This window comes from Microchirus variegatus (genome assembly GCF_963457635.1).
Source record: "Microchirus variegatus genome assembly, chromosome: 16".
In the NCBI taxonomy this organism is placed as follows: Eukaryota; Metazoa; Chordata; class Actinopteri; order Pleuronectiformes; family Soleidae; genus Microchirus; species Microchirus variegatus.
In genome coordinates, this window is record NC_139817.1 from 21,958,998 (window position 1) to 21,972,609 (window position 13,612).

The 13,612-nt window shown below is 40.5% G+C and overlaps 1 protein-coding gene across 1 annotated transcript; it reads right to left on the reverse strand.

The window, feature by feature from the left end:
• Positions 1-4,221: 4,221 nt before the first annotated feature.
• Positions 4,222-13,612, reverse strand: figla (folliculogenesis specific bHLH transcription factor; the record flags this gene model as incomplete). The annotated part of the gene is made up of 5 exons (XM_083902391.1): positions 4,222-4,290; positions 8,390-8,545; positions 10,629-10,718; positions 10,820-10,966; positions 13,427-13,612. The coding sequence occupies 5 exons, from the start codon at positions 13,610-13,612 to the stop codon at positions 4,222-4,224; spliced, it is 648 nt and encodes a 215-aa protein (XP_083758517.1).

Below are 13,612 nucleotides of genomic sequence, written 5' to 3' on the forward strand. Positions count from 1 at the left end.
GCGACGAGTGTGTGCACACACACACACACACACATTCACAAGCATCACATGTAAGAAAATGAGTGAGACAACAGAGGAGGAGGAGGAGGAGGAGGAGGAGCCTTCATCATCGGGCCTCCATCACCACCACAACACCAGCAGTAAGATCTGGATTATACAAGCATCTATTTCACTCTGTGTGGACGCAGAGTAAACAACAACAACAACAACATCGAGTCACACTGAGGCGCCATCATCATCATCATCATCATCATCATCATGAGTGAAATCGCTGATGGAGAAAGGACCCCGCGCTGCAGCCACTCACACAAACACCATCGCATTCTCGACACAACGGATCATAAAAAAAAACCCACGAGCAGACTCACCTCAGTGCATCCTCGGGACCGTGTCCTGCGCGTGGGTGCGGCACACCCACAGCAGCGTCCTCGGCACGCGCAGATGTTGTTTTTCTAACCACGAACCGATCTGACGATGACTTTTATTTCCCGCTGCTCTTCCTTTGTGAGCTCCGTGTGTCAGAGAAGAGAAGAGGAGAGAAGAGAGAAGAGCCTCAGCTGGAGCGGGATTCTGCTGATCCGCGTGTGCGCGTGCACCAGCCCACTGCCACGCCTGTCCTCGCGCTCTCACAGCGGCTCCTAACACTCATTACACACACTGATCACAGTGTCCTCACAAAACATAAAGACATAGTTGACTGAACTGTTAAAGAAAAAACAAAAGAAGACGAGGTTTAACTTTCTTTTTTGTTTTTGGTTGAATTTATGTTTTTATTTATATTCGAGTGTGTTTTACAGCATTTTATTTCTTTACATCTAATTTGAATGTGTACTTAGTTATTATACAATAATTATGCTGGTTATATTATTTATTATTATTCAGTTTTTATTAATACAATAACTCCAAAGTGTTGTCAGCATCCCCCTAGTGGGCCGAGAAGGTACTGCAGGTGGGTCGTCAGAGGCCACATTTTTATTTATATTAAAGCGGAACTAGACCGGAAGTTCCTATTATCGCTGTTTTTTTAGTGTGTATCTGCGTCATTACCTTGTTTACGAAGCCCTGAAGTTTCAAAACAAACAGTTCATCCATTGCTGAGAACGCTGTGTTTTATTGTAACCTCGGGCTCAGCGAGATCTCTGAAAAAACCCGGTCTGGTTACGTAAACATCGGTTCTCCTGAACAGCAGATCCTCCTGCTCCGGGTACTAGTCCGGGCACATCCGGTTGCGTACATTGAACCGCAGAAGAAGAATAAGGTCCTTTGTGGAGGTGTTTCACGAGCGACAGTGTCTTCTGACTCTCGGTCAAAGTCATAAAAGGGACTGTGGCGGGGAGTCGTGAAGAAACTATTTTTAAACATTGTTAAAACAATGTTTTGATAATGAGGAGCAGTGCATCCACCGTTCCAGAGGGGGGAGCTGTGCTTCAGAGAGCGGGTGTACTGAATATGTCACTTCCGGGTATTGGCCAATCACAAGAAAGTTGGGAAGGTTCTACGCTGGCTGGCCAATCACAACACACTCCGTCTTCTGGGAGATTTCAGTCTGAAATATCGCGGCTGAGGAGAGCGTCAGTAAGGAGAGATTTCTATCGGCTCATTTACAGCAAGTAGGAGGTTTTTGACCAAACATATATGTGCAACAGGACCACTCTATGTGAGCTTTAATATATGCATTTACAATCATTAAAATGTACATACTACGGTTTAATATTTACAGGTATGTGTAGATTATCTCCTGTGGACTTGATATGCATTAAGGAATAAAATAAAAGCCAAACTATGTGTGGAAAAAGAACATGCATATACACATTTCCTATATTTCATAAATGCATAGGTATGCGTGTGGGTTTCCTCAGCTCCTTTTTGTGTTTTTTTTTTTCCATTTTTAATGATCAAATCCTTTGTGTGAATCAAAAAGGGACTGTGTGTGTGTATATAAAAATGTGATGAACAAAACATTCAGTCATAGAGAGGTTAGATAGACAATTTATTAAAATTGATAATATTCATTCAATATTTACCAAACTCAAATCTCACTACAGTGTATATATGTTGAAGTTGTACATATTAGACTTTAGTAAAGAACATAAAACATTTCTTTTTAGAAACTACCAAAAAAATGAAGCCAGACTTTAAACTTTCTTTCTAAAGGCTTCCGAGGATACAGTTTGTAAAAAGGAAAATAAAAACAAATTAATATATATATATATATATATACTTCAAACCCATTTGAATTCTAAACATAAATGTAAATACATCAAATAAAATTGGATTTTATCAAAGACGATTCATTCTTCAAAGCGTCAGGTCCTTAGAGAAACAAGAGAAGAGTTAGACAACAAGAAAACGTCTGAGGGGTTTTAGTTAATATCTAAAAGCAGCCTGTTATTAGACCTCAGAGCTCATGATGGAGCGTGAAGAAGAAGTTCTGAGAGGTAAGATGGTGGCAAAACGTTACTTCCAGTTTCATCACCTCTCAACAATATTGCATGGAAACTAATTCACTTTTTGTTTTGTTTTGAGTACTGCTGCCAATAGAGAGTATTCATCAGAAACAGATGATGTGATTTAAAACAGGCGACTGGAAGGAGATTTTCCAAAGTGCACAATGCATAAGTCCCTCTTTGTTACATCGCTATGACACAGGGTCTCTGCAGGTTTCAACAAGTAAAATTGAAGATTTTTTTTTTAAAGACCATAATGAATACAATTTAAGGCCCATTTCAAATACATACTGTCAAAAAAGTACAAAAGACATGAAGGAAAATTGGAGCCACATTGTTGAACTTGCACTTACCCATTTTATGCAAGCAATTCGGCTTAGCTGTGGGCTTTCATTAAGTTTTCTCCACTGCTATGCTAAGCTGTAACAACGCGGCGCGCGTGCACAGCACACTAGCTAGAAGTGCTAGATAAATTCAGAACAGCTCCGTGTTGCAGTTATGTTATCGCATCATCAAAATATAAACATTTCAAAGCGAGACTGAAGTTTATACATATAAATATATAAAAGTAACATTAATAGATTTTTAAGACCTTTCAAAATTGTATTCAAGACCTTTTATGAGATTTTAGGAGAATTTAAGACATTTTAAGGCCTTACATTAAAATGATTGGATTTAAGACTTTTTAAGACCCCGAAGATATCACTGCCTATGGAGCTGCCCTGAAATGAAAGATTTCCATCTACAGTTCTCTCTCCACCAAAAATAAAACAAAATTAAATCATTCTCCATGTGTGCACAAAACTTACGCAAGTGTAGTATGTACTGTTCTATAACTTTTACTGCACCCTGACATCAGTCCAAGCTGGAGTTATAGGTGCAACAGTGTATGCAACATTCAACCACAAGAGGGCAGTGCAATGATGCAATTTTAAATGTGTTTGGACCAAATTCCACGTCATCCATTACAGTATGAAATGAATGCTTAAAATAAACATGTTTTAGATTGAAATTAATGAAATGTTTCATTGGTGACTTTTATACTGCTGGACATCTTCTACAGTGCTGTGCAAAAGCGTTGGGTGGGTGTGGAGATGGGTAAAGGCCAAATATTGATTTGATGTAGATTTGTCTTCCGTTCTGTGCACTTCACATGTTGTAAATTGGTCCAGTTAGAATTTATATGAAAGCATTCTCTCAAACTCAAAGGAGTAGAGAATGCATACAATTTAGGCATTTTGTGGCACAACCTAGTGGAACCATTTTCTCTTTGCTTTATTGTGTATATTTATCTCTTCATTTCGTGATGTTCTGGATGTATTCATCCCTCCCACTGTAGTGTTGTACTATAGGTGTGCGAGCGTCTCAACTGGGTTTGGTCTGGGGGGGGTTGATATTTATGTGGTTTTTTTTTGTTTGTTGACACTGAAAAATATTTCGATAAAAGTAATGACAGTGGGACAACATGGCTTAACACCCTGTAACTGAAGCAAATCCATGGGATTTAGAAGAGTCTTTCCAGAGTCCACAGGGGGGCAACACTGTGACTGTGATCTCTTCTGTTCTCTCTCTCTCTGTCGCTCTCATATAATATTGAAAAAAACCTAGAATGAATATATTCAAAATGATATTTACCTGGCCATGTTTCCAGTATTGGTTCAAGGCATCTGCTCTACCATCTTCTCAGGATTGAGACATCTGTTGAATGCAAAAAGAGTGGAGGATCATAATGTTCGTTAAATTGTGTTACATAATGCACATAATGGTTAGAAGGTCACTGCTGCACCAAAGCCTGGGCTTTACAATACATTCCCCCCGAAGTGGTCACCATGAACCATGAAACCTGTAGGAAGAAAAAGAAAGAAAGAAAAAAAGGCGCTTTTTGAAGTTGTGTGGGAAGTACGAGGGAACAAGTCTTGATTTGACCTCTGCACCTTCAATCATCCAATCAGATGATGAGGTACTTCTGTGGATGGTCTAAATGTCTGCAGACTGTTTGGTGTGAACACTGCCGTCACGATGACAATTTATTCTGCTGTGCTGGACAGCATCGCCAGATACAGGACAGCAGCGTGTACGGCAAACCTAAAAGTTAAAATTGAAAGAAAATAAAAAAAGATCTATAAAATAAGAGTGTTTTACATTATACAACACATGACATGTTTATATTTTGCATCTACAAGATCCAGAAGACATTGTGGATCTGTATAGAATAGTATCTGCTTATAACTATTCCCATCTTACATAAGCATGACAACATTCATACAGTTGTCACAGAGACATACTGTATGCATCCAAACTCGTTAGATGGGTTTGAGCCATCCCAAATCCATCATGTGGATCAGATCCAATCCAATCCTGCCAAAAGTGCTGTATGTAATGTAATGTAAAAAACAACAATAAAAAATAGTAAAACAATAAAATAGTAAAAGCCAAAGAGAAAAAATATGTTTTAAGAAAGGACTGACTTGTCTAAGGGACCACTAACTGTGATTGATCTGCTGATCTGAGAGAGCATGAGGGACTGTACACATACACAAAATCAAATAAACTGGGAAACAGTAAAGTGCTGGTAAAACTGGCGTAATGTGCCCTTTTGTTTTTTCGTACCAGTTAAAAGCGGAGCCCAGCGACGTTTTGAACCAACTGTAGTCGAGCAAGTGACGTCTGGCTTAGCCCAACATAGAGGGAACTGTAGTAGTCCACAGGACTAGCTGTGATAAAAGCATGGATTAAAATCTCAAAGTGAGGACTTTACCACTGAGTTAATCTGCACACCTAGGTTTTTTTGCTGCACGTCCTTTAAGTGCTCACTTAAAATAACTTGTGGCTTAAAACTGGACTGTTAAGCACTTTGTCACATTTGTTATGAAAAGTGCTTTATAAAAATCAAAACAGGTGTCACTTCTTAACAAGGTTTTCCAACTATCGGAGGCATCTGGTCTGAACAAAAGGACAAAGTCCTTGGCAGAGGTAAAGATTGTTCTTCAATTCAGACCATGATGAAGTTTAGTATTCAAACTGGTAAAAATAATATTCTGAAGATCCCCACTCATGACCTTTTCTGAATAAAAGCGGTTACATTTCAAAAGAGTGTTTTGTAGTATTAAATCTTCAGATACCCTTTGAGATACGTTAACAAGCAAACCTACCTATAAAATAATCCTTTTTTAAAATGTATTTCTTCTTTATCTTGTCGAGTTTCCCCGTGTCATCATGTAGTCATGTGACCGGAACTGAATCAAAACAGCCCAAAGAAGCTGTCTCACTGAGGGAAAAGGCGACGAGGTCGATGAGGATCGCATGTTGTCAAAGACTTGGATCATTTTGATTTAACAAAAGCAGCCGGATATTTACATCTTACTCCGTCCAGGACATGCTCTTGTGTGCAGCTGCAGCTCTGTCGGTGTGGACACACGGCTTCTCCACAGCAGGTGAGACACCCATCATGTCTTTATAAACTTTTATGAACATCGAGCTAGTTTGAAACATCATACTGTCACAGCAGGAGTGTGTTTGTCTTTCTCAGCTCCGAACAGAGCATCATGTCTGATTTCTAATCGATTGTGTCAGCCGTTTTTTTTTCTTTTGATTTGTGTAGTGCTTCCCCCACCCCCTCCTTTCACTTGTGTGGCTCACATCATGGCTGCGCTGAATGAAAAGCTTTGCGTTGATTAGTCGTCTTTATAGTTTCCTACTCCCGGCAGATGATTGTAGGATTCACACATGATCCAGTTGTTCCCCTAATGTATGGCACCCATCTTTTGTGTTCATGATGTCGACCCTCATTGTCTGCAGAAACCTGGTTACAATCATCAAAAACGCAATTAAATCAATTCACTATATAATCAGATTAATGAGAAACACTGAGGACACTGAATAGGGGTGATTGAAACGGCGTCACCATTTTGACCTTCCAAAGCAAAGGTAGAATCAGTGATTTAACCACCACCCCCAGTGTGACATCCTGCAGGCTTGCCAGAGGGGAAAAAACACACTCTTGTGGTTGTAGCCATTGTAGCACGACTACACATTTCCTCCTCCTGCTAATCAGAAGCTGCTGCCAAATAACAGCAACTGCTGACTCTTGGTCGACACCTGACCTACTTTCTGAGGTGATCAGCTACACCTGCGGCGGCTCCACCCCACCTGCTCCTGATTAGCATTCAGGAGGCTTCTTAAGCCTGAGCCGCCTGTTCACCAGCGTCAGATTGTTCTTGCATCTCTAGTGGCAACGTTCTTGTGATTCTCTCCTGTTGCTTAACTCTGACTTCCTGGTTTTGACTCGCCATTGCTCTGCCTCAGGTCGCCACGTCTACTGCCTCCTGAGAGCTACGGACTCGCAGATGTGCCACAGATTGTCTGGAACCTCTCCCTGTTCTCTACAACCAGTGAGTTTGCTCCCTGCCGGACCCTTCCCCAAGCATCGACTCTCACGGCACGTGAGTGACGTCCTTCCCGACTCGGCTGCATCGGTGTTCCTCCTTATCCCCATGCTAGCTTACCTCAAAGCTTCACACTATTCTCTGTAAACACCATTAAATATTGTTTAAACTATTACAACTGTCTCCTCTGCATTTCGGGTCCAACTCTCTCTAATCGTTCTGGTTAACCAGAACGTAACCTCATGTTATGCACATGTAGCACAGAGACCTGAGGTAACACTGGAGGAGCTGCAGAGTTCCACAGCAGAGACGGGAGGATTTGTACATAGGACGACAATGAGCCGTACGCTCCATAGAGTTGGACTTTATGGCAGAGTGGTGACTCCCAACATGCATGGAGGAAGGTGTTCTGGGTCTGATGAAACTAAAATTGAACTTTTCTGCCATCAAAGAAAAAAACGCTATGTCTGGCCCAAACCCAACAAATCACATCACCCAAAGAACACCATCCCCACAGTGAAACACGGAGGTGGCAGCATCATGCTGTGGGCAAAAAGTGACTTATCCAAAGAGACTTATCCAAAGTGACTTGGAGCTGTGATTGCCGCAAAAGTTGGTCCTACAAAGTATTGACTTTCGGGGGTGAAGATAGTTATGCACTGTTATTTTGTCCTATTTGTTGTTTGCTTCACAATAAAAAAAAAGTTAAACATATTCAAAGTTGTGGACAAGTTCTGTAAATTAAAAGATGCAAATCCTCAAACAATCCATGTTAATTCCAGGTTGTGAGGCAGCAGAACACGAAAAAATACCAAGGGGGGGGGGGTGAATACTTTTGCAAGGCACTGTATAAGTTGAACATTTGCCATGAAACCAGTGTGACCTGTGTTAATCATGTTCGTTCTTGCAGACCGATGAAAAACTGAAAAGTAATGGTTCAGTTTTTCCCTGAAGAACATAGACAGTCGATCTTTATAACTCCTGCGATAGACGCACAGCTACCTGGCCTGGGCACGAAGATGTAGCTAACCAAAACAAAGCATTAAAGGTGAAGTAAGTAGTTTATAGTGCCATCTAGAGGAGAGGCTGACATTTACAACAAGGAACTGCTCCTCTGCTCACCCCCTCCCTTCCCTGAGCGCTACGGTATCCTCAGCTGGTCAAATGTCGTCCTCGTTGTCTTTCTCCGTGTCAGCAGATGAGGTTCGTGAGGTGAGGGAGAGGGCGAGCTACCACGGCCGTAGCAGATGAAGCGGAGAGAGAGGAGGCGGGACTTCCGCTACAAGTAAAGCGATGCTTGATTTGTTCTCTCGCGTTTGTCCTTACAGGCTCCGGTAGAAACATGGCGTCTCACTGCCAACAGTGGCAATGCAACCGTGGCCCGCGTTATTTTACATGAATTTTTGAAACACTACGAAAATGAAACAAAAACTATTGTACAGCGACTAGACAATGCAGGAACACATAATATGTATAAAAGAGTGGATTTTGGGTCATATAAACCCATAAATACTACACAGTGTCCCTTTAAATCTCGATTAAAGTTAAATGTGTTACCTGAGTCTGATCAGGTGCTACTTGGATGATAAATTGGTACGCAGCAGGCATCACACAGTGCTGCAACACCAGTCTGGTCATATCTCCATCCTCGGTTACCGGCTCTGACGGCAAAGAGAAGCCGTCCTCCATGCACTCGTCTGACATGTTCAGCATCTGTTGGCAAGAAACATCAACACGTTTTAATATATCCAAACTCAAACGGTGCCTTCACTGATAAGTAGTTTCAAGAAATAAAAGGATGGGCCTTGAATGATGTAAACTAACAAGCCTCATCTAAGAATATAAAATGAAAATATTATTTCAAACTTTTCTTTGACAGCTGCTTGGCTGTAAATAAGATCTTAAGCACAGCAGAGACGTCAGGATCATGAAGTTGGGAAACTGCTATTCACCATGGCAACAACAACTTCAAGATAGCAAGTAAATACCTTAAATGCCTAAAATATACATGAGGCATATAAAGCAGAAGACGTTAGTAATCTCTTTGCAAGATGAATAAATGTTTGTATACCATGGTCATGGTTCGTTCATGTGGTAATATTCATCCATGTTTGTCTTATCTATTTGAGGGAGTATAATTAAGTAAAATATAATAATTAAGTGACCATGTAATGGAATAACATGAGACATACGCTAGACTCTAGAGATATATCAAAACATTCCTGTATCACCGCAAGAGGAATTTAACTTAATGTCACATTAAATAAAAAATATTTTGGAACACTGTGAACAGATTTGAACATAAATAAATAAATAAATAACCAAAGATTTCTCTCTTTTCTGTAACAAAACAATACTGTTGAAAAATACAAAGTAAATGATCAATCAGACTGGGATTTGTCCCTAAAGCATGCTGGGAAGTGTAGTTCTTCATGAGAAGCAGTTTTGTTCCAGTGGTAATAACTTCTTTTGATAAACAGCAAAGGTAAGACAACATTTCCGCTTGTATTACTTAAAAGTCAGTTGTTGTTTTGCTCTTATTTTGGGGCACGATCTGTGAATCTTGTTCGTAGAGTGAAAATAGTACCGCAGGTAATCACTTAATTTATTGACCTCCGCCAAGGAAGTACGTATACGTTTTCACCTGAGTTTGTTTGTTTGTCTGTCCGTCTGTCTCGAAAAGTCACAGACAGATTTGGATGATATTTTCAGGAAACGTCCGCAATGGGACCGATGGGGCGTGATCCGTGCGGGGTCGGGGTCTGAGCTGCCTTGTGTGAGCTTTAAATGTAAAGAGTATGAATTTAAAGCTATACTTACCTTTCTTGCATTTTTACACTTTTCTTTTGTAATCTTAAATTGCTGCTAAAAAGCGTATGGCACTCTAAAACATAAGATAAACCCCTAGGTTTCAAAACTCATCATTATTTAATTCTCATATTATCATGATAAAAGTATGACCAATATTCTGACTGCAAACTCATTTGAATTATGAAACACTTTTTGTGGCGAACATGAAAACGAAAAAGCATTTCTCTGTATGCTCAGTCTTTTAATTAAGGCACAGAATGAGCAGTCTTGAATTTGAAAATGAAAATGCATTTTGAAATATTGATAATTCATTTTATTTATGAGTCACAAAACACAGCTTCATTTTGAAAATGAAAAAGCAGTTCTGTTAATGCATTTTCATTTGAATAATGGCACAAATTTGCTTCCATACTCATACAGGCTGCTAATGAATTGCATATGCGCATAGCCGCTGCCGAGGTGTTCATGTTCAAATTTTAACTAAGTGCTGGGAGACATGCAAGAAAGGTACTGTAGTATAGCTTTAATATTTGCCTGATTTGTTTTGTTTATTCAAGACAAAGTTTTTGGGTCCTCCATCTCACTCCACGCCAAGTTCCAACCTTGAGAGCCCCACATTACGCTAAAATCACTCTAAAGCTGCTATATCCACTCAAACTGGGAGACAGGACCAAAATATTTTTCAGAAAAAAGGTTTTCAAAACAGCCATCTTGACACGTTTTGAAATTACAGGTGTTATTGATCTCATTAATGATGGCTGCGACAGAGTGAATGCAGAATGATACTGATTATCTATCGCTTTGAGTGTGTTTTTGCAGTGCATTACGTTTAAGTATAGTGATTATTTTAGAAATGTGTCTTCATAAGACTAAGTGAAGTTGAAAAGGAGCAGACCATCACGTAAGATAATTCAGGTTTCCCTAAACCAAATTGTGCTAAATCACCTGTCAAAAGTGCACAGTGAAAATGACAGACAACACTTACATCATCCACTCTCCATAGGTCATTGGCCAAGCATTCAGTCTGACCGTAAGTGATTGCATTGTTTAGGAAATCAGACCCACTGCCATCATGCTGCAAAGAAAAGAAAATAACACTAATCAAAACTTCAGTGATGGCAGTGATGTCCTTGGACACTTGTCATTTAATGGAGTCCTGATGACGGCGGCACTTACGTTGTCTGTGTCTTGCAAAACCGCGACAAGCAATCGAATGTATTCGGCGGCAGCTTTAAGCGTGTCCACCTTACTGGGCTTCCTGTCCGGTCGCATTAGCGGTACCATGCGCTTCAAACGGGAGAACATGGTGTTCAGGTTCCGGATCTGCACAGAAATTAGGCTTTAGATCGTCTTTTACTGCATTAGGACCACCATTCACAATATCCCAAGGTTTTATAGCTGTATATTGAACTGCGCATACACAATGATTGAATGCTTTAGACTACATGGTGTCAAAACAGCTATTATGTATGTACAGTATGCAGTCAAAAGCATATGGACACAATAGCTGTTTGACCGTCTCTGAAGCACATCTTATTATCTTTTCACAGCGGAACTCGTGCTGCTGCTGCTGCTGCCTGTGAAGGACACCGAGCTAAAACATTCGGAAGTGTCGCTCCCTCCAGTAAAAAGCATGAGGCCTGAGGTCTTGGTAAAAAAACACAGTATTCCACAATCAGACCAAACCGTGAGAACTGAGGTCAAGACAAATCATAATCATAAACATGCATGTCCTCAATTACAACAGCTGGCTTCAAATACAATATCAAACCATAAAAGGAATTCACACCAAAGCTTAAACACATATGTGGTCACTTCATAAAATATATTTCCTCAGCACAAAAGGCTTAGAAACACCACTTTTTGCACATGATATGATGCTTAAACATACCCCGTAGGCTGCTTATGAATAAAGAGGTCTAAAAACTTTGATATTTCTCTGTGTCCTGATCTTCCTTTTCTCATCTTCCCTTTCTTCTCTCTACTTAGCTCTCGTTCGACAAACGTAGCACTTGTCTGGCACTACGTTTTGACGAGTGCGTTGATTAATGTGGTCTGGGCGGAAACGCAGGTCCGCAATAAGTTACGCAATTACAGAAATAATTCATTCAATTTAGCAGCCAGCAAATGTGGATGAAGCTGTGGGTCAGCTGCCATAGGAACAAATAATTCAGCATCAGCATTCAAGGTCCGAGCCTGGTTTTGTTCTCTCTCCAAATTTGAAAGAATTCCATGTAACTTTAACGTTTGTTGTTGAGCTGAATGAAGCCAACCTTCCTCCCACCAAATCACCCTTCTCTTTTTTTTTTATCTGCTTGCTACATAAAAAAAACACTGTCCCTCCGTTTCCTTCTACAGCAGCATTTACCATATTCAAAGAATGTCTTAAAATGATTTGCTTATCACCTTCATTCCATACACTGTTTAATTCAATAGCCCGTGCTTTGACAGAGGCGGGCTTTAAAAAGCATGCGTAATGAAGGCGTTTGTTTTCCGTACCTCATTTGCACAACAAATTCATTAGCATTAGTTCTTTCGTGTACAGTAGCAAACCACACATTCTGTCGTCCTTGTTCTTCTCAAGGGAACAGCTCAATTAAATATTTGTAATTTGTCATTTTGCTGTGACTTGTTTGTCTTTTCACCGTTGGCACTGACCTCAAAAAATAATTTCCATCCAATTAGGACAGACCACGAAACAGAAAATAATTACATTGGCAATAACACTTTCTCTTCACAAATAATTTTTCTCCAACAGGTTTATATAACCAATTTAACCTTTGCCACAGTTGACGCCAACGGAGCCACACAGCGGATTTAATTTGACATTTCAGCCTTGAATGTTTGATTTTCTCCTCCACTCGCCCCCAACACAGCGTGGTGAGTCCATTAATATCGTTAAATGGACAGCTAATCCGGTGGCCGACAGGAGCAAACACACCGCAACAACTACCCTGCAGATTCAAAAGCACAAAATCTCCTAAAACAAGCATATTTAATAATGGAAGAGAGTCTGTCGGAACGCCCACGCAGCTCTACGACCAGCTGTTAAGGGCCAGCAATCATCGATAAGCTACAATAGCCTAAAAACAGCAGTTAACGGATGACTCACATGGAGACGCATTTAAATCACAGGGGCTCTCACTTCACTTTTAAAGGCTGCACAATTCCACAATAGCTCAATACAACCATGCTAACAATGAGCGCAGTAACACAAAGAACATTCATCATCTCATCTACTCATGACTAAGAACCAGCAAACCGTCAACACGATCATTTTTAAAACCACGGATACATATCACCCAGATGTATGATCATCAATAAAACATTTACAATAAAGGCCTCTGTCACAAAAAGTGAGTATTTTAGAGGAATACTTCACCGATTTGCATTTAGCTTTGTATTACCAGAATAGGGGTGGTATTTTTGAAAAAAATGTGCTGCCCAACCTCAGTTTCCCCTGAGTTGAGAAATATCTTGAGTTTTGTGACACTTGGTCACTTGGTCAATTTGAGTGTAGTAATCGTTTTTGGCCAGATTTTTCTTACATATGGCGCCTTTAAACATAGGCAATTTATCCCTCCTGGAAGTTACACACTAATATTAAGTGTTACCGACATGGCAATAAAACATTAATGTTACAGTACAGTAAGTTCTTGTCATATATTGTGAATTGGGCCGCAACACTTTTTTTGGGGGGGGGGGGGGGGGGTAGAACCTGAAGTATCTCTTGCCAAACTAAACACCTTATTCTCGGTGTGTTTTTTACCAGTGAACACTCACTCTCAGTCGCTCCTTGGCGTTGACCATTTCCCTCTTCTTCACCGTTTCGTTGAAGTCCTCGGCGACGTAATACGCGCCGTCCTTGGCCCGTTTGAACTTCTCTATGTTGCTGTACACGGGCAGCGCGGACTCGCCCGTCAGACGCTTCAAAATGTCGCTCATAAACTCCTCCGCCGGAACCTTCAT